We start from the raw sequence: 27882 nt of genomic DNA on the forward strand, positions 1-27882 counted from the left end.
CTAAGTAACCTCTCACATGCACACTGCAAGCAATGCCAGATTATCCACTTCCACGTTCTCCAGGCTCTCTCTCTGTATCAGTAACCAGCTACCTGCAAAAAAAACCCTTACCATACAGTTCTGCAACAGCCCTGAGACTGATAAAAATGTAAATCAAATCCAGATCTTTTTTTTATACATATCTGGAATGAAGGAACTGACTAACTAAACTCTCAAAATATTTCAAGTTTGCTTTGGAACTTGCCAGAGGCAGCAAAGCCCATCTGACTGGTGAGATATATATCCAGCAACCCAGTCACCTGTGGAATAGGAATAAAGATGGGATGATGAGAATGGATTTCTACAGATCTAGATATAAAGTCACACCTACCTCAACCAGAATCACTCTTGCCTACACTTCACAAAACATACTTCAGCTTTTCACTTTTTCAGGTATGTCTCAGGTAGGTATATGATCACAGACATACCTGGGGTGGAGAAACCAGTAGTTTTTATTTCTATCTATCTGACTCACCCTTGGAAAAAACACACACACAAACCTTCTGTAAGACAGTGCTGAAAACCTCCTCGTTTGTGTATTATCAACTTGAAGCAGATGATCTGATCATCTGCTGGTATGTCCTGAGGTCTCAGCTAGGTAAAAATACAGAAAACAGGTATCCACACATTTCAGATATTCCCCACTTTTTTAGTTCAAACAGGAAATACTTGAATTGGTAACTGTTCCATTTACAGCCAAATGGAGGCATTTTCAAAGGTGACATGAAAATAAGCATTTTCACGTCCAAGAGACACTAACTGATCCCTGTCCTAAAATGACAGAAGTGTTATTGCCAGAGACACCAAATTTCATTTGTGAATAAAAAGGTTTTCTACTTCTTGAATTCCAGATGGTCTCATAATTAGTACCAGAGGAAAAGGATGCAAGTTGTTGCTGAAGCATCCTTCAAGCAACAGGGGACTGAATCTAAAGCCCCATCATCTACCAGGGAGAAAGCTCCAGCTGCTGTGGGCTCTCTTATGCAGAATGTGGGGTGCTGGAGGCAAAAATATGAAACTGGATACAGTATCTTACATTCAATTTGTCTGGTTTTGCTCAGTTTCTCCTCAGAGGCAGATGTACAAAGCAGGAGTAGCAAAGGAAGACAACTGAAATAGAAGAGATAAAGACTTCTCACATGTAATGTATGCCTGTCCTAGGCAAAAATGATGAGTTGAAATCATCAGAAATGGCCTAAAGATTATGGGTATAGAAATAGCACTTCCTCCTCTGAAGTTCCTCAGAAAGATTCATTCTAAAAGTTAAACAGTGTGAATTACATAGGTGCTTCTTTTTATGTGTTCCTTGAGGAATTACTTGCCCCTGTCAGGGACCTGTTACTTCCTTTCATAAGACAAGTCTTCCCACCCAACTCATGTTTTGAATACCAGGACACATTTTGTAATTTCTGCTCTGATCACTGACAGAGCAGCAGTATTAGCAACGTATAAGCCATCTGCAGGGAGCTGATCGCACCAGCAGCTGTCTCTCACCAACAAAGGAGGAAAACACACCAAAAACAGATGGGAATGAAACCCTAAGACTCAGGCCAAACTACCAAGGCAGAGTTCGTACCTGTCAATCAACACTTGGCAACTGCCTGTTCTAAATTTAGGAACAGTCAAGGAATAGCAGCATCTTCCTAGATTCCAGCGGTGTCACAAGGAATGAACTCGTCTCCAGTTGTAAGACAAAGATTTCTGGACAAAGAGAGGCTGAATTGCTTTGAGACTATAAACCTGGAGGTGAAAGCTATAACCCCCGACATTGCTCCCAACTCTACTGAAGTAGAATGTCTGCAAATTTTATGCAGGTCTAAACTGTCATGATTTTATATTCCTACTGTTTGCTAGAATTAGAAAAACTGGCAGCAATTAACATGAAAAATGAGCTTATCTTCCACAGTTGTATTTGTTTATCACTGCACAGCAAGTAAATGTTAAATACCTACTGAACACACTGCATTGTTAATTATTATTTCAAGACCATATTCTTTTACTTTTTTTAAGAATAATTTCTACCTCATTTATAACAAAATACAGACAGCTAAGTAGAAGAACTCAGGAGTGGCAGAAGGAAACTAAGTCCATTTAAACTCCAGCATGCCCCTAAGTACCAACAGTGTTAACAAACTATACAAACTAGACGCCTCACTCAGCAGGTTTCTCCATTCATATTGACTAATTTTACTTTCTTCTTCTATTTGCCATTAAAAAAAATTAAAAAAATTTAAAAAGCACACAGGCAAAACCAGCTTTGGCAGCAAAGTTATTACACGACTTTGATACAAAAATTTTCAGTACCAAAAGCAAACTGATTTACCCTTAACAAAGGCTGTTCTGCTAGCAGCTATACCCACGATCAAACTTCTTTCCCTGATTTCATTAAGCACACATTGTTATCTGACTTGTTACCTATTTTAGTCTACCTACTTGATCAACAAACACACCTACATCTTTTGTGCTTGATAAATAAAACCAAAACAACATATTCTATCAACAATTTCTTATTTAATCACCTTCAACACACTTAAACAAATGTAAATTCTTCTTAACTGAAGAAAATTTCAAGGTGGGGGAGGAGAGGAAAACTGTCTTGAGAAGAGAAGGGCATTCATTTAGTCCAAGGCTTCTCCCAGAAAAGCTGCATTTCCAATAAGAAATTACACCATTTGCAGAAATTATGGAAACAGAATTATAAACTAGTATAGTTTGAATAATAAAAATCAGCAGTCTTAGGTAGAAGAATTTAACTTTATAATTAAGGGCAGGAATTATAGCACATAGCTGCATAAAGTGAAATATTAATCTCCACTCAGGAGTAGTGAATTTTCTGACTTAGAAATACAGCAGTATTAAAATTTTCTCTAAGTCAGCAAGTTTGCTTTTTAGCTCGGAGGAATATGTTACCATATCATACAAGGCAATGTACTGGCCACGCCTCATCCCATACTTTTAAAAAAATAAAGTACTAAAATCCCAAACATGATTTAAAAGAAAAACAGACTGACAGAAGTTTTCTGTACTGCACAGAGGCTGCACCACTGAATAGAGTAATATGAGCATTAAAGTTACCAAATTTCAGAGACCCTTGAAAGTTATGACTAATAAGCATCAGAAAAAACAGCTAGAATCTGATTCTGTGCATGTGATTGACAGTTCTTGGCATATCAAGTTTCACAGTGATAGAAGAGTAAGCCATTGCAAATTCTATTTCCTTGGAATTACCTGAATTCTATTCAACACAACAATGAAACTCATCACATTACTACTTGGTAACTACAGCCACAACTAAGAACATTTCTGACCATTCAAAAGATTGTGGCAAACTCAATTTCTTAAACTTAAAAAGTATCCCTTGAAAGGCAGGGGACACAGATTGATTTTGTTTAGTTACCATTTCAAAACTATCTTTAAAAAAGCATTAAGAATACTAATATAAGAAAGGGTACTAGCAAAGTATTTTCTCATTAGTTCTTAAGGTATTAATATCCGTGGTATTTGGGAAAGGACAGATCATCACCCATGCATGCTATTGCAAAGTATCATTCATCCTCCTTTAATTGCAATTGTGAAACATCACTGTGTAACAACATAAAATTAGCACACAGCGTAACTGCTTCTGATCTCATAAAATCAACTGCAAAATAATTTACACTAATTAGAACATTTCTTAAAGTAATGTGAAAATAAGCACCTCTATGAGCTTCATTATAACAATTGGTATTAAGCCACAGTGAACACACCACATTTTAATTACAATTTTAAATTATTCAAATTACATTATAAATTATTTCTTCCAAGTATACACACAGAAAACTTTCATAAAACTTCCATTTAAAGTATGCCACAAAGACCAAAACATTTTGAGCCATAATTAATACATGCTCTCACCTTCAGTCGAACTCTTGAATTCTCAAAGATCTTTGCAAAAGCGGATAAAATACCACACATGAGTGCAGAAATCAGCATCATTACTCCAACTGCTGTTAACCAGGACATACTGCAGAAATAGCATAAACTTTCTGCTGATGTGCATACGATGACATGAACTGCACACAGCATCAGACACATCAAGTAGAACAGCAGAGAGAATAGTGGAGGGGAGAGGGGCACTTCAAATTCTGCTCGGCTGCTCAGGGCTTTTGGAACACTGAGCAAAAGCAGCAGCAAAACCTAGAAAAACAAAAGGATAATTAATACTTAAAAGAATCTGGGTTAGCTAAAACATACAGAGAGAATTCATACACACACAAAAAATTATTCTGTTATCATAAAAAAAAATCTTCAAAGAACTATCTGTGCTGGATTTTTTTACTCTAGTAAGATATTACCACTTAATGTATCTTACTAGGATATTCAAAGATTGTGTTTTCCTTTATTAAGGGCTTGAGCACACATGTCACCAGTTTAATAAATTACCATGCACCTCCTCAACTGCGGTAACTGATCACATGCATGGCATTAATTCCCTGCAAAAGTAAGAATTTTAACTCCCAAGATCAAGCAAACAAACTTGGCCTACTATTCATCACCTGTAAATGCCTAAAGCTACACTCTGCCAAAGGCCATTTGTCTCAGAATGTGTGGTATACATGTCCACAGAGGTCCTGTTGAGTCAAACTGCTTCTCAGACCAGAGAAGGTTCTCGTACTATCACACAAATTTATGCTGCTGATACCATGAAAAGCTGAAATCAAAACAAAAGGGCCTTGGTGACTACTGAGCAGGTACTGCTTATTGCAGCACCAGGCACACATGGGATCGTTCCTCCTAATGTGTAAAGGGTCAGTTACACAGCTTTTACACAAGACAGGTATGTATATTCATAAGGTTTCCAAGGTTAATTTTCCAATTATGAGAGCTAATAATCACCAACCCACCTACCCCACTTCTGATAATTTCTTGGTGGACCTTCAAAGACATTTGATGGTCGTTTACTTAATTTACTCCTCTTCATTACAGGTCCCTTTGGTGAGCTTGAGCTTTTGTCTTGCTAACAAAGCCACAGAGCTGGTTCTGCAGACTTGAGGCTCCCTCCTGTCCTTTCTCCCTCTCCTGAGGTATTACAATGCACACCATGTGCTAACCTTGTAGTCCTCTTAGGCAGAACTTTGTCCATGTTCCTTTACATGGTTTCTTGATGATGACCTAATATTTACCATGTTCCCCACCTCACTGTATTTCAAGCTTATGAATTCTCTCAGTATTTACTTTTTGTATCTCTCCTCACCTCAATTTGACTTATTTAGTTTACTTTTGCTTTGCTCTAACCTGCAAAAAAATCAGGCCAAATTGCAAGTTTCCTCTCAGGTTAGTGTGGCAGCAGAGATTAATTATACCAAGGATAACTTCTACTCTCATGTACAAACCTTCACAAGTAAAGGAAAAATTCAGCCACACCCTAAAACGCTTTGTAAGGCGCACAGGTGGGGCTAGGACTATTCTGAGTTCAACTGGGTTGAGCTAGGGCAAGATCAAAATAAAACAAGACAAAACCAACTATATCAGGCTATTGCCAACTTGTAATCTTGCACTGTAAAGACCTTTGCCTAAATTTTTTCCCACACTACAGTGAGGTAAAGAAGACCAACAAAAAAATCCAATGCTGGTCTTTCTTCTACCTATCCTACTTCACATAGTTCACTTGGTTATGAAAACATGGGATTTCACAGCATCAAACTGGCTTAGGTCATACCCTTTAACACAACACTTAAAATTAAAGCAAAGACAGCACTTATAATAACTACAATTCAAGCATTTTCCTAGCTACAAATCCAAATTTAGCTCTTTTGAGCAAATGCACTGTTATCAAATTCACGTCCCAGAGGTATTCTCCTCATCTGAAATACAGGATAAATAGCATTTATAGTATTGTGTAGTTTAAAATAACCTGTGAGTTTCCCTACCCTTTTTTATTCAGTGAAGGTGGAAAATACATATCAAGATAAAAAGAGTTTGGAAAGCAAGGCAGTTTCTGGAGTACTACCCTGCAGAAAAAAAACTCCAGCAGTTCTGCACTGTCATACAGTGATGGTGAGCGAGACCTTGTCAAACAAAATCTTCATGGTTAATAGCTGCCTGTTTCTTTTGATGAAAGCCCATTGAGTAAAATACCTGAGAGCTGTTTTAGAAACAATAAGCATCTACCAACTGCATTTCAGAAAAAAGCAATCCAATGCTTCACATCCAAAGTAACTGCCAAGTGCTTGAACGCATAGCTTCCCAAAACAACAGAAAAAACCAGAAATGCAAGTGCTTCAGCTTTGTGCTGAGCTTCATTCGCCTCCTGATTTGCCATCTGTAGAGCACTAACAGAACCCACCACCTCATCTCCCAAAGGCACTGTGGAACTAAATCCTGTGAAGTCCATTTCAGACCTACCCTGAACTCAGAGAACAGGCTTACACAGAACCACATGTGTGAAAGGAATAAATTAAGCTTGTAGTAGCTATTTCCACCCTAGGGAGCAATGCTTATTCCTACAAAAGTTGACACTCATGTCATCTAAAAGTCCAGTGCAAGCTTCCGTACATAAAGTTCAGTGTCCAGGCGTGGCATCCCTTCCACATAGTTCTCAAATCATTACCAAGCAGAGTATTTCCAGCATTTAAGATTTGCCCAAATGTCAATTGCTGAGAACCACTTAAAATTCCAGACACAGGATATCTTATCTTTATTCCTACATGAGATATGAAGTAGCAACACAGCATCTTACAATTACTGTTTATTCCAGCGGTTTACACCTATCAGTACAAAGAATAATTCTTGGAATTGTGAAAATTGCCCACAGAAGGTACTGCCTGCCCTTAGCAGCCATGCTCACTGTTAGATACAGAGGAGCAGACAGGAACTTACTTTCCAGGCTTTTTTGTTTTTTAATGTAGCAAGGCTACTCAAAAAGTAGAGCTAATTAATATGGGAGTAGTTTAAGTTGTAGCAGATCTGCACGTTTATTGTGGCTAGTTACACCAAAACATAAGTTTACATCTTGAAACATTTTAAATGCTAAGTTATAATTTAAGAAAACAACTAACCTCATCCAAGAAGAAAGTCAGCCAACTCTAACAGTTCACACTAATTCTAAAGACCAGTAAGGGTAGATACAGTAAGTAGTCAAAACTAGAAAATTCTGTTTGTGGACTTAGCTTTTTCACAGAAAGATGTATTTTTGTACCTCCATAATGATCACAGTCCCCACCGTCATTGAATACATGTCATATTGTGCCACTTGCTTGCTTAGTGAAGAACTCAGAGTCTTCAGGGCCTCCAAATATTGCTTCAGGACCTTTTTGCCAAGGTTTAAGAGTACTTCTGAATTATTCCCCTCTAAATACAGTTTGATCCAATTACCGTGGGACTTTTCTGCAATCTTAAAATGTTCATATCCAGGATCTAAGGAAACAAATAGATGAGAGGATCCATAAACAAAGGAGGATAAATTTGAGATGTGGTATTTGCTTGTATAATCTTTAAAAAAATGCTATGGCAGTTTAAACTTTTTTCATACCTAGAAAGTTCCATTATCTTCCAACAGCAAGACCATAATGAGACAGTTACTCAGAATAAAAGCAATTAATCATTAACCTAACAAGAAGTAAAGACCTCTAAACACGACAAACATGTTAAAACATACATTTACTCTTACAAAAGGTTTCTAGAATAAACTTATCCAAATACTTTAAATCCTGCAAAAAGTCTTTCCACTGGAGCCACTCATTATCCAGCCCTTACTGTACAACCCAAGCACAAAATTATCTGATAGCTGATCTCTGGAGGAAACATCAAGGGACACTGCCAAGCAATGCTTAGCAGTGAAATTTAGTTCCAGTGTAAGGACGGCACATGATCCAACTTGACTATAAAAAAGGAAAACCTGATGCTGCCACCAACCAATGGAAACAAGACTCTTGATGGCCCAGATACATCTAAAAACAAACATGACCTGAAGAAAAATAAACAAAACCCAAAATAAAACCAAACAAATAATAAATTAAGAAAAAAAACCCAAAAACCCAACCACAAGGACACAGACCTGTTGTCTATACCTATGTAATATTTTCTTGTGGAAATGTAGTTTTAATTAATATATGCATAAACAGGACTGCAGGTGAACACTTACAACATATATGAAGACTCTGGTCTGCTTTCAAACCTGAGGATGAGGACAAGACTATGTCCCTGAAGGAATAATTTTAAATCAACTCCGCGCGTTTCATAAATAAGGAACCACTGATTTCTGTGGTTTCAGTTTTTAATGTGAGTATACTTCCTAAGATAGGCACGGGGACATCACTGTTGCTTTTCTTTCTCTCTTACACTGTAAAAACACATCTGCATTACTCTGTTCTCTCTGAATTTATTTGAAAAGCTTGACTGAAGGCAGTGGGAGCCACAGGAGAGAAGCAAACAGCTAAATCCTACATTTTAGAAGTTCTTAAGCAAATACAGCAGCAGAAGCTTTTCTCCTACATGTAATTTCCCTTCACTGGTTATTCCACAGAATCCTTACTTTACACCAACTGTTCTGGTTGATACATGCCAAAGGGTAGGTGTGGAGAGACAATGACTCAAGTTGATTCAAAGGACGCATGAAAGTACTCTTTTACTTTATTCTTCTACCATCTACTGTTGATTTTCATCATCAACTTTCCCATGAGTAAACATTTACACAAAAAGCTGCAGTATGAAAAGCTGAGTCTTGACAGCCCTTTTACTTCCCAGAAAAGATACATTCAGCAGTGACAACAACCAGATCCTGCAGGCAAAAAGAGATGAGCAGCATTTTGTTCACACATTTAAAAAAAAAGTAAATGCTCACTAGAAGCATAAAAGTTAAAGAAATTAAACCAATTTTGGCAAAAATTACTATTTTAGGGCATTCTATTAACTTCACACAAGTATAATTTAAAGAGCATTTATTTAAAACAGATCAACTAGGTCAGTTTCTGTGCTTTATTGTACATGTGGAAAATGCTTTTCCTGAAAGGACTTAAAGACGTATTTTCCCCTCTTCATTTTATAGGTGTATCACCCTATATTCCAACATGTCATATATTTAACATATTAATCATTTAGTATGCAATCACAACATAAATTCAGCCAAGGAAGGGCATAATTTGTCTCACTGGAAATTATGCTATGTGTAAACATTCACAAAGGCTTTGTATTTTTTGCAAGAAATAAATATCTAGTTTCACTTCACATTAATAATCCTTGCTATTTTACTTGAAAGTTAATTTTCATCTAAGGGCCAAAAGGCCAATTTGGATTTTTTTTTTTATAATGAGACTATCATTATTTTCCCATCTTGTAGTTCTTACCTTCTTAGCTAAAAGTAGGACAAAGCATCCACTGTACAGTGAGAACAAGGGCTAAAACAATGACCAAAGTAAGTTTATGGTCATAAAGACGTAATTTACAGCTCATTTTTATTCATTGTATATCAACACTGTGTCAAACTCTCTGTTACAACCTTTTGGCAGAAATGCATTATTAAACTGAAAAATATTTTTAATTTTACTTCAAGTGAAAGGGGATATATGAAGTAATTCTATTCACAGTTCTTGTACAGTTATGAAACAATTCTGCTTACCATTTATAAATATCTTAATACTGTAGTAAATCTTAATCTTGTAGTGATATCTTAAATATCACTACAAGGCACTTGATGATCTACTACAAGTTTAATTCAAAGTGATAATATCAGAAAGCAATGTTTAACTCAGAATGTCCAGTCTGGTCTCCCAAGACCTCTAGCAGACTCCAAAGCATGCTGATTCTACTATTCAGGAGGCTTGCAGGTATCTGCTAGAAAGTAAAACTCAGCCAGCAGCAAACACTTGTTTATCAAGATAGTTGCCAGTGCGCATGGAGACCGTAATTTCTCTTCTGTAGTACTCTTAAGAGTGAATTCCCTAGAAAGTTCCTCTTCCAGTATATTTGAAATAAGAGTTAAATATTCATACTTCTGAGGAAATCCAGAAATCCAAAAAGGATCATCTAAAATGAGTTTTAATCAAACTGAGATTTGACGTGACACTATTTCATTACACAGAACATTGAAATGAATTCAAGTTGTATTTTGGAATCTCAATAAATTCCCTCCACATCTGCTGCTGCTGTTCTATTCCCTTTTCACACTTTTTTTTCTCAGTCTCCCTCTTCATTCCTTTTAGTATTTTTTATTTCACTCTCATCTACCTCTTTGCATGCTACTACCAACCAGACCCATTTCATCTTTGTGAAAGACGGCTGTTCTAGTCAAACAACACATCTTTGATATATATTAAGTGAATGATATTAGGGTCCTGCAAAAAGGAATAAAGGACCATGGTTACCAAGTTTCCTTTGAGAAGCCAAATAATCTGCATTCAATGGCACATTTGTATGCATTAATTAGAAAACGAGAGGGGTCTTAAGACTCTCGGTCGAAGAAGCATTTTGGTAACTGGTGGGTAACATTTGTGAGTCATTCCTGCATGGGATACTCACAAGACAAGTTAAACTTGCAAAATTCAAAACAAGCTTGCACAGTTACAGGTTTTCCACAGAACTGGCAGTGTTTTACTTGCACAGCATTACATTAGCATTTTCTGCTTCAGCCTCCCTCCAACGTTATCACAAGCAAGTGGCTATGCTTCCCAAGCATCTGTCTGATAACAGTTTCACTTAGTTCCAGACACAGGAAGCAATCATTTAAAAAAATATATATAAAAATAAGGGGGAAAAAAGATAACGTAAACGTTGTTTCTCCAGTTTCACTATGTAAGCTTATCAACAGCAATCAGATTATTTCTCTCAACACAGTCCTCTAATACAAGTTCAGGATTAATCCTAAAGTGAAAAGAGGATACTTGTTTTAACAATATCCAACTTAAACTCAAGCATTCTTCATTCCATTGTGAAGTGCCTCTCAAAGAAACAATTCTAGTTCATCATTCAGATGAATGTTCAGAAGTTCAGAACACGGGGGAATCATTACTAGATACCTACCTTACACTGAGATATGAACTTGCTCAGAAACCCAAAGCATGTTTGTAGACACCCTGCCTTTCAGCTTCTTCATTTTTGCCAGCTGTTTTTACTTTACTTTTCCGATTTTTTTAGCTGCATATGACCATCTCTATCAAAATAAAAGCTAATGCCTCACATTAGCATTAATCTGCATGTTTCAAAAAGTCTTCTTCAAAATAATCAAGACCTCAGTCAAGTTTCAGGTTTATCATTTAAAATACAGTTTACTTGAAGATAAATCTAACCATGAAGATTCCTTTGTTCCTCAGTAAATCAAAACCCAAGTCCCACACCTCAGTTTGAAAATGCATGTTTGTATGAACAGACATGAGGGGAAAAAAGTTACTGAGCCACCTCCACTCTGCTCTTTATTAAGAGCATTTTTGTGTACTGTTCCAGCTTGTTCTTAACATTGAAGTGGCTGAATCCATGAAACTCCACGGCTTCTTCATGACACAGCACGTAAAAATCATTCTGCCCTTCCATCTGACTGCGAGTCTGTGATTCATCTCAACTGACATCTGACTTCATCTTTTTGCATTACAAAGGAAATTAGCATTGAGCAAAAATGAATGTATACATTATGTTATAGCTTACAATGGGTGAAACTCTTTCTACCATGACTCTGTTATCACATACAAGGTGCCAACAGCTGGTGCCCTGTCTCTGTGCTGCAAATTACAGTACTTTCCACAGAATTCCATGTCTTTCCTCCAGAAGAACCTACTATTTTTGAGTTGAAGAGCTGAAAATAATAATAACAATAATTTAAAAAAAAAACAAGTAGCAAGACTCAGGCTATGCCTGCAAGTATATTTCACTTTAGACTGAAGCTCCAGGCAGAGGTATTTCTCCTAGTATTCAAGTGAAATTTTATGATCTACAGTTGTTACTAGCTGAGAATCTGCATTGTAAAGCTCAAGCCTGCAGCAGCAAATGAAGTGTCTAATTGTGTTATCCTCCTTTCCCTCAAAAAACCTGTCAGCACACATTGTCTGTTGAATTTAGAAATGATATGGCCCAAGATTTGTTGGCACAACCCTGATGAGTGTCCAGATGATCCACAAATAAAAAAATCAAAGATATAGAACAAGGTGAACACAGGTCTTGAATGTCTCCAGTCAGATTCCATAACCTCTTCAGGCAACTCATTCCAGTGTTTGACAACCCTTACACTAAAAAAAAAAAAAAGTAAACAAAATTTCCTGTGTATCAATTAATGCCCACTGCTTCTTGTCTATTCACTGGGTAGCAGCAAGTAGGTCCTGTTTCAATCTTCTTTATTGGCCTCCATCGTGTATTACCTATATTGATAAGATCCCTACTGAGTTTTCTCCTACCCAAACCAGCCCTAGTATCCTCAGCCTTTCCTTGCATGACAGATGTTCTGATCCTTTCTTCACATTCATGGGCATTTTCTGCACTCACTACATTATTATCCATGTATTTCTTCTACTAGGGAGACCAACATTGGGCTCAGAACCTCAGATATAGTTTCACCACAGCTAAGGAAAGAGCAAGGATTGCGCTGCTGATGACTGTCCTTCTAAGGCAGACTTGCACACTTTCTGTGTTCCTTCCACAGAGGTGTATTGCTGGCTGATGTTCAGCTTGGTGTCCCCAAGGACTCCTTGCTCTTCTCCACCAAGCTGCTTTCCAGTCAATCAGTATCTGATCTGCACTGGTGCATGGCATTGTTTCTTCCCAGGTGTAGGATTCAGCATTTGCCTTTGCTGAATCTCAAGGTTCCTGTCAGCCCATTTCTCCAGCTTGTCCCTGCCTGTGGCAGGGGGCTGGAACTACACGGTCCTTGAAGTCCCTTCCAGTCCAAGCCAGTCTGTGATTCTATGATAACTGAAGACAGTTGTCTTGCCTGAACTGCAACAGGTTGGTTGAAGCACCATATAAGCACCACAAATGGTGAACACGGGGCTTCCTCAAGTTGTCTGAAGACCTACTAATTATTCCCGATCAGACTGTCTATAGCAGACACACATAACAATATTGCTCATCTTGGTCTGTCAGCTAGTTTTGGGCCAGAAATTCTCAACTGTTTCATCACCCTCCCTCAGGCAGAGCTCTATGCACTGGCACAGCCCAATCACATACAGGGTAACACTCTCTCCCTCCTTACCATACCAACATACAATGGTTCAGGTTGGAAGAGAAGGTAGCTTTAAAGACCAGTTAGTCCAACCCCTGCCACCACGGGCAGGGACATCTTGCACTAGATTACATTCATTACTGCTTTCCACTTGGACATTGAGCTATTGACTATAACTCCTTGGACATAAAGACCTTACAGAAGTACATGACACCCGCAGCTTTTCCCTCATTCCACTGATGCGGTTGCTCCATTGTAAAGAGCTGCTAGTTTAGTCAATGACAATTTGTCTGTGGTGAGGCAATGTTGGGTGTCTAATCACCTCCCTATCTTCCCTGTGATTTGTCTTCCAGGAGGATCTCTTCTTACCAGGCATAGTGGTGAGGCTGACTGGTCAGTACTTCCCAGGGTCAACTCTTCTACATTTTTAAAAATGGTTATTCTTCTTGAAGATGAATCTGACTACTGAATATAATGACCTCTTTGCAAGATTTTTCCTATATAAATCATAACAGATATGCATACATATGTATGTGCCTGTAGTGAGATAAATGGGATGGTATTTATCTTCACTTAGAAGCCGCCCCCAAAAAAGGGCCATTCACACATGCTTTGAAACTACATGCAGCATTAGTCATCGAGTTAGTGACATCCTCTTTACTATTTCTAGGGTCTGAAGTATCTGTATCAATCAAACAACACTAAACAGCGCATTTTTTTTCCCTGCCAACTTTAATCAACCTGACCAAAGTGTTAGCTACAGCCTTGCACCTCTAGGACACTATGAAAAATGAGACCCTCTAGGAAGTTTACAGCAACTGAGGGAATTCACCTTAAGACTCTGCAAAAAAGAGTTACCATTACTTGTACCTAGTTCCATGTTACTGCTACTTTCTATTACCAAAAGAAGAGAAACTCATCGTGGGTGCTTTGCATCCCAGCTCCTTTCTAGTAGGGTAGCACCTCTAATAACAGTTTGCAGTCATATGAAAGTAACATAAAAATTATTCATGCTTCCATTCTCAGAAATTTTGATTTCACTTCTCAAATTAAAGCTACTAAATTAAGCTTCTCCTGGACAAAAAATGAAAGTGAAGATACAGACCAGAAGCTGGTAGAAATTTTAGTCATCTTCACCAGCACTTGCAGAAATACTGCCAGATGGAACTTTATATTGGAATTTTCTGTAACACAGCCATATCCTGAACCCCACCAACAAGGCAAGATTCCTCACTTGACTCAAACGGGTTAAGTGAGGAAACCTGTGCAGAAAAATATATCAGAATAGATGGAGCGTGGATACTGATATTGGGATGTTGCTACCATAAGTAGCATTTGTTTTCTTAGATTCCTGAACAGGGTTTACTTGTGATTAGAAGCTGTGATGTTGAAAGAAAATTTATTCTTGACCTACAGTGATCATCTCGCTAAATTTTACGTTGTTATCCAGTTTAATTATTCATAGCTATAACACAGCTCTGTATTATCATCCAGTTATTTTAATGATTCAACAGATTATAAATCAAATGACAAGGGCTTCAAGCTTCACAGTCACTTTAAGACGTCTTCTAATGTTCATGGTAAAATATTCCCCTTCATCCTCTGACTCAATTTTTTTCACATAATTATCACATTAACTTGCTTGCTTATGTTGCAGTTCATGTCACGCTTCCTAAGAAAATACTACGCTTTGCCAAGTTTGCTTTATTTTTTCCACTTGTTTCTATTCTTTTCCCCAAATATACACACACTTAGATACGGACACCTATCTGGGTTTTTAAAAGGCATCTTTGCAGCTGTCTAGGTTCTCATTCCAAGTAAATTCAAATTCATACATTAGACTGAAATAAAAATATAACTTCCCTTAAATTATTTCCCATCTTTTTATCTAAATGAAAAAATTCATTCCATTGTGCTTTTCCTACAAATAACTCTGAATGTAGGATAGCTTACAAACAATAGATATGAAACCACTGAGATTTAACTACACTGGCATGGTTACTTTAATCTTTCTCTTTCATCATTATTTCTGGTCTTTTGCCTACTAGGAATAGTACTAGTCATTTAAAAACTTCAGTTAAAGCAAGTGTGCCAGAGTAGGTTACACTAAAGACTAAATTCAGTATCATGTGTCTGAACATTGCTCTCAGTAGAATAGTGATTTGTAGTGCCATGTTAAACCCTTGAATCTAAAAGCCCAAACTGTGCTACAATCAATCTCCATTGGGTTTTTTTTAGATGATTTACCTTTTTCATATGCTGGTGTATTCTCTTGCAGCAGTCTGCTAAGCTGGAACCCATTCAAGTGTACAAAACGTAGTTGTTCTCTCATTGTCTTGCCTCCCAGAACTGGCATTATAAGATTCCCAACACTGTTTCTTGAAATTGGTAGACCAAGACCTACTGCCAGCGTGCTAGCTAAATCAGTTTGTTGCACATGTTCAGGTTGGGTTAAAGGACCTAGAATCAGTAGAAAAGGAAAAAAAAAAAAGACAAGAATGAGAGGAAGAAAAAAAATTCAATAACAGGACCATTCTATTTTCCCAGAGACAGCTGGCATCTTGGTAATTTCAAAATGTTTTCACTGATGCTAGGTCAGCTATTTCAAGTCATCTAAAACACGGATGTTATACAACTAAGAAAAGAGACAGTCCAGGAGATCACCTAAATAGCAAGTCACACTCTACATCCTAGGAGGGTTTGCTAACTTTTACATTAGAAAGAATAGAAAGCAGTACAATAGACTGATTTAATGCATGAATGAAGAAGCTGACAGCATTCTACAAGCTTCTCAATATAATGACAGCAACTCAAGATTTAATTAATATCAGGTTGCTAGGCAAAGAGAATTAAAGGTCAGGTAAAGAATGTCGAGGCCCAAATCCATGGTTGCATGCAGGCAAACCGAGTGATTTTTAAAGGGTTCTCTGTGGGATCCTTACAGCAGTTACCACGATTAGCCTTCAGTGCCACTGACATCCACAGGCACGGACGATTTCACTAACATAAATAACCTTTTGTTTAAGATTGTCTTACCAATTGTTTCTTTGTGTGCTTTATTAGCTACATAAGAGCCTCTTTTCTATTGTGTTGTTACTTCACTCTGTTTTTAACTCCAGGCATTGAGTGTTTTGACTTAAGTGCAGTACAAAAATAATACTGTATACAGCGTTTATTATTCTCGAGGCTCCCTTTAAGAGCACTTCTCTCATTTCTCATCTAGCTTAGATTAATCCCACACTTGTACAGAATGCCATCTACAATCCCTAAAGCCGCTTGGCGTGAGTGCCTGCATGTCAGCAGTTTTCAGATTTCATCTTCCATGGCAAGTTCTTAAATGGTTAAAAAAGCCAAACTACCAAATGCATTTAGCCAATCATGGGTGACACATCTCTGTAGAAGGCTACACAAGTAATATTCTGACAGCATACTAAATGCAAAAGCCCACAACATTACTATTTTAAGGTCCACCAAATTAACCACAGTACATTTTGTTTACAGTTGGATCATAAGAAGCAGTCAATAGAATTTTGATTACTGTAGCAATGAGACACAAGCTCCTGGATATTTACAAGGGCATCATTAGAAATCATAAATTTGTTCCCAAATGACATGACAGGTGAATGTATCTACATTTCATTGGATTGTAAAAACTTCATGCTCAGTTTAAACCTAACAGAAACTGATCTTGACGAACAAGAGATTGCATTTAAAGAATCTGCACTCACATAGCCTGGTTGTCACCACATGCCAGTGACATTTATAAAGCAAAAACTTACCTGAGCTCCTGACTTTGGTTTTATATAAAACTGAAGAGCTCAATGACTCCTCATGCAATGCTTTCTATTGCAACTGGATAATAGCTTTAGAAATGACAGACAAATATGCTTCCAGTGTGCTGCAGGAACCTCCAGCAAGATAAAACAAGGCAAGGTTCTGCAAACAGGCTTCAAAAGCAAGGATATCAGATGGAAATGAAGAAGAGACAGAATGAAAGGCAGAGGGAAGTATTATTTTGAAGAAAATATTCAGTCCAGGCATAACTACATTTCACAGATTCACTCAGTCAAGAGGTCTATTTAAGCAAGACTCTACTGATCAGACAACAGATTCTCTACCACACTTCCCTTCCTGCATCTTACCTTAACCTATACTACACAAGTAGAAAACGAGTTTCAGAAACAAGATGACATCAATGACTTAAAATTAACTGCCTGGCCAATGCAGTAGATACCCTCCATATTCTCTCCTTAACACTTGGTAACCAATAGTGTTTTTTCACGGCTGTCACTTCTCACCCTTTTCTCAAGGGCAATTCTTCCTCTTTCTTCTTACTTTCAGCGTAAGAAACAATCACTGATTCCTCTACCCTAGCTGTCTGAGAGGGAAGAATGAAGGGCAGGGAAATACTCTGTCCAAGGAAGACAAAACTTAAAACTCACTTCAAACAGGATTTTACTTCTCATCCTATCCATCTACCAGTATCCCAGGATCCCGACAGCAGATCTCATTAGCTCACAACACTCAAGTAGGCCAGTGCTGTAAAAAGTTATCATCTCAAAAATACCCAATTCTCTCAGTGGTTACAAAGCTCAAGTTACGGTTTCACCATGACAGAAAAAGCTGTAGCTAGAACCAGTTTTAGCTCTCACAGAATGGCCCTTGCTAGATACCTCTAGAAAAAAGCAAAGCATTTCCCAGGAAAAACTGTAGAGTTAATATAAATTAGAGATGGACATGTGTTCTAGAAAAGGCTAAGTTTCTTTGATACTTACCATTTCTCTTTTCAAATGCTGAGCTAATAAACAGCAGTGGTGTGTGTATTTCTCCTTCTGAAGAGCCACCATGACTACCTGTTTCAGACATTCCATGATCACCACAAACAACTAGCAAATTGGGCAGAGAAGCTTCTTCCTGAAAGTCACAAAAATAAATTAGTCACAGTACATACAAGATGTGTATGTATATATAAAATTATATAATTATATTTATATAATGGTTCACTACCCTTATCATTTTCAGATATGATTATTTCCCAAAATGATGTAAATTTTTTAAACTAGCTCATAACACCTGTGGTGGATTACAAGAGAGGTCTTCAACTAAGTGTTACAGAGTAGTGCTTAACTTTTAACAGTTAAGGTACAATTGTGTACCTAACATATTTGCCAGTATGTTGAAAAATAAGAAAAAAACACAACCACACAAAAAAAAAAGATATAAAAGGAACTGACACCAACGAATTCACAAAAAACTGACTGAAGGATTAAATGAAGGTCATTGTACTGTGGGAAGAAATTCAGAAGTCCAGGAGCAGTAGCATTAACAGAGAATTATTCTCCCCACCATTTCTTCAGTTTCATTGAGTTTTTAATATTAATGTTAAATTATTAAAACTGTAAATACTAATGTAATAGAAAAATAATATAAACAGATAATCCTATTTCTAGTAGAGTAGTCTCTCAAGTGCTTTTGGGGTAGAAATATGACATGCCTGACAAGAAATTATGTTTTTCTGAAGAAAAAGAAACACAGGCATAAAGTGAGGCCTGTCCAATAATTTTGAGCTAGCAAATCCAAGACGGCAGAAAATAAATATTGTCATTCCATAACAAAGCAGCTTTTTGTTATCTCTAGTTATTACCAGTACCTGTTGTATCCAAAAGTAAAGTGCTTTCATTATTTCTGTATTCTAAGACTCAGATAAAGGCTTGCATATAGTTGGCAAAAGCAAAACAGACTAACTGCAGCAAAACCACTTCCACAAGCAGGCTTTGACCTCTCTTTTCATACAACAATATCCATTTGTCTAAAAATACTATTGAAATTTTATGTGCAGCTACTCTGAATTGCAGTTGCCAAAAGCAAACAAGAAAATAGCTTCAGGCCACTCAGAATTAGGACTTGATATTTCAACAGGGAGACTACTTATATAAATGACATCCTGTATTTCCAAATCTAAAAACAGATCCAGATTTGGTTATTTATGCACTTACATCTAGCATAAGAATAAAAGCTGTTTACAACCACCACGTCCACCGTCTGAATGTTTTCAAAATCAAAGAATTAGGTATGACTTTGCAATTGCAGAAACCAGACCCATTAGCTATATACGCCCATTATTCCTGCTGCTGAGTATCATTACTAGAAAACACACCAACTATCATTTTAATTCATGACAGATAAGGGAATTTTGGCATGCATTCCTCTCCTTTTCCCGTGCATCAAGGGGGGAGTTATTTCCCACAGCTGTCCAGAAGAGACTGTTAACAGATGTTACTAAGGTCAGCCAGTAAACCCTTAAAAGCCTTATGCTGTATTGTTAACTGGGGAATGGCCAAGGAGGAAAAAATCAGATGAATAACCTCTTGAGTCTAGGAATAAACAAGCCCAAATAAACCCCCAAACAAACAACTAATTTGAAATTGTACAACTGACAGACACCGATCCAAGAAGGAACTATGCTACCTTTGAAATAAGAGAAATATGAATCTTCTTCAGGATGTTATCCATTTCACGAAGTTTTGGTCCCACTAATGGGCTGTTTGGCCCAGACACATGTCCAATATGGTCCAACCCCAGATAATGAAGTATTAGAATATCCCAGTCTTCTCTCTTTAACACTCTGTCCAAGTGCCTGGTAACATTATCGTCAACCTCAGAAATAAAAAGAAAATAGTTAAAAGGTAAAAGTATAGAAAAATGTATAGAAAAATTAGATGGCACTATCCATGAAAATTCTGTAGAAGCTTGTAAGAATTAAACTTACAGTGTTAATGAGAAAAAAAGAAAAAAATCAGATTGATTAGTTCAATGCCAGACAAGTAAAAAACAAAAATCTATCTTATTAAACAGATTCCTCACTCCATGTCACTCTTTTCTGGTTATGAGACATCAGATTACATACAAGCAGAGAAAATGGGTTGCCATGTTTCCACAGATACTTTTAAAAATGGTTTCAATAAATTTTCAGTCACTTTCATCCTTCACACTCTCGATTTGTCACTTCACAAGAAGTAGGTACAGGGAGAAGATTCTTTTTGCTGCTTGGAAGCATGGGGGAAAAACCCACTTATGTGCTTTCAATTCAATTTTTGCTACAGTACAAACAAAAAAAGACTGTACTTGCTGTGAGAAAAAGAACAGAAAACATAACAGAAATTAAAAATATTTGAAAAGGGCTCTGTGGGGCCCAACTCGCATGTTCTGCTTGAGATGACAACGTATTTTTAGTTGCATAAATTTTTTCACGGATATTAAAGATACTTTAAAAATATCACACTCAATATCACTTTGTTGACTCTGGATATAATTAACTAAAAATTATAAAAAGCTTTCAGTTTGATGGACTATATTCATGAAGTATACAGCCTTCATAAAGAGCTTGAGAACTACATAACTGCAGATCCAAAGCATGTTTCAGTTTTTCCACTTCATGTTGAAATTTCTGCAAGCCTTGTTAGAGTAACCAATTAAAAGTCTCTTTCAAGTCACACATTACACCTATCTTACCTCCTCATCTGTAGCAGCAGGTCAAAGGGATGAGCTTTTACAATTCATAAAGGTTCAAAGTGTGAGCTAAAATTGCCAAACCATTTACTCTTTCGAGTGTGCCCACAGTAAGAATTTTCACAATCCGTTTCGTTTACTTTTTCTGCTCCCTCTTTGATAACATCCTGAAATACAACTCATACTCCAACTACAAAGGTGATACAATACTATAGCAAGTATGATTGTAGGAGATTATATATTAATGGGCCATTTAAAGGTGGCACATATTAATATAATTGTGATAGTAGCAAACTAGAAACATGGATAGTGGAATTTTTTAACAAAGCAAGTGGTCTAACTTCCTAGTGCAATACTTTGTGAGAATATCATATGTTTAAGAAAAATACAGAGTAATTTGAGACACTGCTTGTTGCTGTATCATCCAAACACTTTCCATAACGTATGCATGATAGACTGAAACACTTAGCTCCACACTGAGAACACTGAAAACACATACAAATCCAATTTCTATTTAATTGCTAGGTTCGTATTTTAGAACAAATTCATTCTTAGAAGTCGCCACCATGTGTTTGAACTCAAATCATTTAACTTTGGATTATACAAAGCCTCTCACCTCTTTAAAGTCTGACACAAAAAACGATGTTGTTCCATCATATTCCACAAAATGCTTTGGAAACAATTTAACCCAAGTATCATCACCGTAGAAGATTATTCTTTTTCCAGCTGATTTTGCCTGCCATATCAGATTGTCATCTAAGAGAGCTGGAGAATTGAGGTTCACAATAACATCAATGAAACCAGGTATGCTACCTGTCATCAAAGCCTATATAAACCAAAAAAAAAAAAAAAAAGAGTCATATTAACAGAAAACAAAAAGTTTCTGTTACTGAGAAGACAGTATTAGTGTAAAGGAAGCTAACAACCAGAGGGCAGAGAAATAACACTTTCAATAAAGAAAGAAAATAAAGTAAAAGAATACATAAGTTACCATGCCACATCCACCGCCATAACACAGTGATATCAGAGATAATAACTGCTTTACAGAAAGGCAAAAATAATATTTTCTTAATTAGTGAACAGCAAAATGGTATCACATGATAGTTGAAATTGGCTTCATATACTCATTAAATCACAAGACAGAAGGCCTAAGTAAAGTGACTTAACAAAAAAATAGCAATGGTACCAAATTCAAATCAGGAATTAAGAAACTTCTGGAAAATACTATGAGATCTGCCTATGAAGAGTAACCAGGTTATCTCCCTCCCACTCTCTCACTGGCCTTCTGGCTGGCCCACCAAAGCTTGCTTGCTCACTTCTTCCGTGCATGAAATGTCACTCAGACCCACCCACTGTGAAAAACTGATGATCGAGCATTTTGATGACATGGCCACAATTCATCTTTTAGTTACCTGGAACTTGCACAGTTTTCATTTTAAGCTCTGTCAAGACATCCCTGTGGTAAAACACATTTTACACTAAACTGGGTTTCCCACCAGAATTCACAACACAGAGAAATGCCAACAAAAATGTTCTTGGATAGAAGACAACTGGAAAATTTGAAAACTTAGAGGCTACTGCCTTCCCTTGATTCCAAAGAAAAGATTATGTTGATCATTTAAGCCTGCACTAGGGCCATAACTGCCGTTATAATGATACTCACAGGCCTTCCCACCACAGCACTACCAAATTAAAGAGCAAAATAAGGTTAAGTGACTTAAGGGGAAGCTGCCACCTCGTCCTCTTACTCAGCCTCTCTGCCTTCCAATGACCCCTGACCTGCCCTTTAGTGCAGGAAGCTCTTCAGGATGGTGGCAAATCAGAACTCTTACCACAAAGCAAGTTTCAGCCACAAATTGCAGTGACACAGCAAACCTGCCCTTTATGCCAACTCTGAGTATATGAAACAATACAGCCTTCAAAACTTTCTCAAATGAAACACGTCTAAGTGGAAAAAATACCTACTCACCTTAATTCGAGGCATAGTCACAGTGGGTGGCTTTGCTTCAGCAATGAAACTGTAGGATGTCCCTTTTTCAACAACTTGGGTAGTATATGGCATGAATTGTTTACCTTTGGATCCAAACACAAAGTCATCTCTCAGAGCATCTATCAGCACAATGACAACTTTTCTGAAAAGTGGTGGTGGAATTTTGGTCCAGTTAGAATCCATTCCTAAGCAACGAAAAAAAAAAAAAGGGTATGTAAAAGTCATCAACAAATTTTAACAACAGCTGGACAGAAGTTAAAGGAAAACTTTACCACAGAAGTAAGTGTTTCCAACTTCTTTAGTAACTTTACATTCAGAAGCAAGAAGTTGCAAACAACAGGAAACATAAGAAGTAATCAGAGGAAGCTGAGGCCATCAGCCTCAGCCTGAAGTTTGAGCCATCCTGCATGGGAATGGGACAACATCATGAAAAATAATCCAATACAGCACTTAGGGAGGAAAGCAGAATGTGAGTGGAATGCACAATGTGAAATTGGGAGAACTAAGGAAAAGCTGTTAAATGGAGAATCTTCAAATGAATAAGAATGGATAGCTGCTGCTAATTTAGTAAAGCTGAACTACATATATTTGACAAATAACTTCTGTTAGATAAAAGATGCAGCATTCGCCTGTGCTGATACCCGACTTTGCACATCAGATCATGTCTCAAACAACTCCTTTCAATAAAACCCCACCACAAGAGAACAGTAAAGTCACAAAGACACAGACGGTTTCACTAGGCCAAAATCCAGTTCCAGAATCCCCTGAACATACTACCTGGGCAAGCACAGCAAAATGTTCTTGTGCATCAGGTAGCAGGCAGGGTCATGCCTTCAAACCCACCTCTTCCCCTTGTAGAGACTTAAAGCTGAGCACAGCGACTCGCTGTTTATATTGTACTTGCTCCACCGTGGTGACATTTAGCTTTAAAGCAGCAGGTTTTGGCCCAACCTCTACAGGTCCCACATCTCTACCAGCAAAAAACACAGAAGGACAGAATGAAAGCAGCATGCATCCCACTCACAGATCTCTCTTCAGCCAGCACTGCAGTGAATCCATTTCTCAGCACATGCACTACATAAAGTTAAGAGTTTTACATTCCTTTAGAGTAAAATGCATTTCTGAGTAAGTGGTTGACAATTTGGAAGGGCCACAGATAGTGTGTCCATCAAGAGAACCTCAGAAAACAACATCAGAAACCATACTTTTGAGAACACAGAGAACTATCAATAAATTGACGTTCACAGGCTCGTTACCTATAGTGATTTTTCCAGATAAGGAAATTAGGGAGGGGGGCACAGCAGGGGGGAAGGAGGAAATCTCAACAACAAAATGCTAACTGCCACCAACCCTGACTGAAATGACAATGTTGTTTTTCCAGGACTTGAATTATCAACTTAGCAGGCATGCTTTGGCTCTCAATAAAAAACAAGAAGGCACAGAATCACGGAACATTAGGAGTTGGAAGAGACCTCAAAAGATCATCTAGTCCAACCCCCCTGCCAGACCAGGATTGCTTAGACTAAATCACACAGGAATGCATCCAGGTGGATTTGAATGTCTCCAGAGAAGACTCCACAGCCTCTCTGGGCAGCCTGTCCTAGTGCTCCATCACCTCACAGTGAGAAATTTCCTCCTTATATTCACATGGAACTTCCTCTGCTCCAGCTTGCACCCGCTGCCCCTTGTCCTGCCACTGTACCTGTCCCTCTTACCCTTGATGTGCCTAGAGACAGCACCAAGAATAAGTCTTTCCATCACTTTTCCAGAGATGGAAGTGAGGCTGACCGGTCTGTAGTTACCTGGGTTGTCCCTCTTGCCCTTTTTGAAGACTGGAGTAACGTTTGCTTTCCTCCAGTCCTCAGGCACCTCTCCTGTTTCCCAGGACTTAGCAAAGATGATGGATCATCTAGGAATGACTTCCAGCAGCTCCCTCAGATGCATCCCATCAGGACACATGGATTTATGGATGTCCAGACAGCTTAATTCATCCCTGAATTCATCCCAGCACAACTGGATGTATGTACTGTTAGTTAAATCTTTTTTATAATTTACTTCTACCCATTTGCTCAGGGAAACAAAACTTGCTGGACACCAAAAACGTCCAGATCACAAATACACCCTACTCCAAAGTCCCTCCTACAGTGTTATTCATCAATAAGGCAAAATAATGAGATGTGCAAAGGAATTGGGTGTCAATTCCAAGTCAATTGTAAATACTTATTGTAAGATATGTAAAGCAACAGCTTGTGCAACTTCTGGCAAACAGTGTGCTTATTTATCTCTGCTATTGTTATTTAGAAAACAGTTACTTTAAATTAAGCTGTACTTCTGTAAGCTTCAAAACCATAGGTTCTACCAAAAACTTGCCACAATGTCATGCTGCAAGGACCTGCTATTATACAAGCAACTGCACAATTTTTTATCAGTCATCCCACCGGTAATACAGCATGGACAATGGCAGTCAGGGCTCACAAAATGAAACATTCAGGAAATACAAAGCCCCTCTATTCTGAACAGATCTAAAGTAAGCTGAAAATCTTCTGTATCATGGTTTAGTAAGCAGTCCCCCTGCTTCAGAACTTATCATCCAGACCAAGAGACTGCTCTACAAGCAAACTGTAACACAAGAACTACAGAAAGAAAGTGTTCTTCAACTGTCACTCCATTGACTACTTATACCTAGGATTACTAGTGGCATACCCAAATTTAAATTGGTTTGAGAGCCCTGTGAAACCCATTTATTCTTTCAACTCAACCAATCTTTTCAAAACCCAATTGTCTGACACTTCCCTCCCACCCCAACAGTCCCCCTCCATAGTAACTTCTTGCTGATAATCCCATGTGAATGCAACATTTCACTCACAGCAGCCTATCACACCTCTCTGACAGTTTGAGTTATCTCCAGCTAAAAAGCAACCTGCCATTTGGCAGCATCCACTCAGGTCTGTTACCAGATTAGATTCTGTCAGTGTTCCTGCTTAACTGATACCAGTACACCACATTCTAAATTGCATGCCATTGTGGCAAATTCTCTTCCCTCTGCTGTTTCTTGCAATTTACATAAGCCTATCCCAACACACATAATGTCACACACTTTAGAAAACTTATCAATAACACGCAGCTGAAGAACTAGTTTTGCAATGACAGTCCTGTTCCACCTAGTTCACCAGAAGTCCTGAGCAGGAGGGGCTACTCAATTTAGCTGTCCACCAAACCCGAAGTTTCAGCCCACACGCTCCAAGCACTGGCAAAGAACACTCCTTCAAGTACACACTCCTTTTATTCACATTATTTTTAATACAATTTGTGACTGGACATACAAGACTGCTGTGTACCAGAATATCCTCTATCAACTCTTCATTAAAAAGATGCCTGGAAACTTTGGTTTCACAGTCTCAGCACAGGAACACAGCAGGGCCATTTCAGAGGAACAGTAGTGGACAGCAATACCATGCATTTCGCATGCATTTTGCAATCCAACCAGACTGTGAAGGAAACCCGTATTACTGCAGTTGATTTCCTCACTACTCAAGTGTTCAGGTATGACTGATGTGCCACTCGGACTCTCCCATACCACTGTGCACATCACAGAAACGATGATTCTCGAGCACAAAAGAATCAGTGAGTTAACAGAGCAAGCCTGGGAAGCGTTGTAAGTCAGGTGGCATTATTTAATGCAAACAACTCACCAATAAAGAGCATCATCAGCGATAGGGAAAGGAGAATAGAACAATACAAAAGCACACCCCCCCCCGCCCCCCCAAAAAATATGACAGCTGATGCTTAAAGCTTTTTGCGACCATGAGCAGGTAATGCTGGCAGCGATCGACATCCACATGCAGAAATTAGCTCAGTTCGAGACCGTATCGTTCGTACACAGCCCTGGAAACACCACGGCGCTACAGAAAGCTGCCCTGCGCCGCCGACGCGCCACACAGCAGCGTCTTCCCCTGCCTCTGCCGCCTCCCAAACCACGAGACACCACACGGACCGACGGCGGAAGGCGTCACCGTGAGCGGCGAAACACACAGCCCCGCCGGGGCTCCGCCGTGCGCTCCGGCCCTAGAGCGGGGCACAGCCGGAGCCAGCACGGCCGGGCCGCCAGGTTACCTCCCGGGAGGGAGGTTACCGCGGCAACCGCCGCTCGAGGCTGCGAGCGAAGCGGGAAGCGGAGCGGGGAGGGAAGCGCGGTTGCCCGGGTGACCAGGAGCCGCCCGTGGCCGGGCCGCTGGGGGGGAGGGGGGGGAGGGAGGACGGTTGCCACGGCAACCAGGGGAGGGGCGGGCCGCTCGGGTTACCTGGGCCGGGCGGGGCCGGTTCGGCGGGAGGATCCCCGCGGGCCTCTCTGCGGGGCAGGGACCTGACGGGCACCGGGAAGAAGCCGCGGAGGAACAGCGCGACCCCCAGGGCCTCCACCAGGAGACAGGAGGAGGCGAAGACACCCGAGCGCAACCGCATCCTCTCACGGCGGCGGTAGCAGCGGCGCCGACCTCCGCCGGGTACCACTCCTCCGGCTCTCCGGAGCGGCACCAGCGGCGCTCCGCCCCTTCCCCCTCTCCCCGCCCCTACCCAAGTGCAGGCCAACCAGCAGCCACCGTACCTGTCCGCCAAGCCCTACTATTGGCTAGCGTCCAGCCAACCCTTCACCGAGAGGCGTGACCCCCGAACCGGAAGTGGGCCTCCGCACTCGCACCAAAGGGAAGCCCGCGGGGGCGTAGGGGGCGGGTAGAGAGGTGTCCTGTGTGCCAACGGCCCTCGGAGGTGGGGAAGTTGCTGAGGCGGGAGGCCGTAGCGTGAAGGGGTGACATCAGAGGGCTGCGTCGGGCCCGCGCCTGCCGTGCGGCCTCCTGAGGCCCTGCGGGGGCGGGGTGAGGCGCGGCCAGGCCGTGCGGCCTCGGAGCTGCGAGCCCGAAAGAGCGGGGGTGTCAGGGCCTCGACATGTCAGGGCCTCGGCCTCCCAAAAGTAACCTGCGCTGCGGCCGCTGGCTCGTGCTGGTGTCTGCGCCGGCGACGCGCGGCTGTGAGCTGCTTCCTCTCGTGCACAGCTCTGGAGCCTGAGCTGTCGTGAACAGGGAGGTTTTACGTAATTGTGACAAATGACTCGGTCCCAAACAGGATTATAACCACATTGAACAATTTATTAAATGAATAAAGGCAAGCGAGCGGCGCTGGGGTGCACAGGCAGCGCCGGGTGCCCCAGGAGTCTCCACTTCACTAGAAC

The 27882-nt window shown here is 39.5% G+C and overlaps 1 protein-coding gene across 1 annotated transcript in view; it reads right to left on the minus strand.

The window, feature by feature from the left end:
• Positions 1-22730, minus strand: part of PIGG (phosphatidylinositol glycan anchor biosynthesis class G (EMM blood group)) — a gene marked incomplete at its 5' end in the record, with an annotated part of 87054 nt that extends 64324 nt beyond the window's left edge. The window contains 7 exons of the mRNA XM_084278416.1: positions 3934-4215; positions 7217-7434; positions 15407-15619; positions 17935-18073; positions 19628-19816; positions 21285-21494; positions 22638-22730. Coding sequence (XP_084134542.1) covers positions 3934-4215; positions 7217-7434; positions 15407-15619; positions 17935-18073; positions 19628-19816; positions 21285-21494; positions 22638-22730 — 1344 coding nt within the window. The remainder of the gene's footprint in view (positions 1-3933; positions 4216-7216; positions 7435-15406; positions 15620-17934; positions 18074-19627; positions 19817-21284; positions 21495-22637) is intronic.
• Positions 22731-27882: the final 5152 nt, after the last annotated feature.

The sequence above is a fragment of the Gallinula chloropus genome (genome assembly GCF_964237585.1).
Source record: "Gallinula chloropus genome assembly, chromosome: Z".
Taxonomy (NCBI): Eukaryota; Metazoa; Chordata; class Aves; order Gruiformes; family Rallidae; genus Gallinula; species Gallinula chloropus.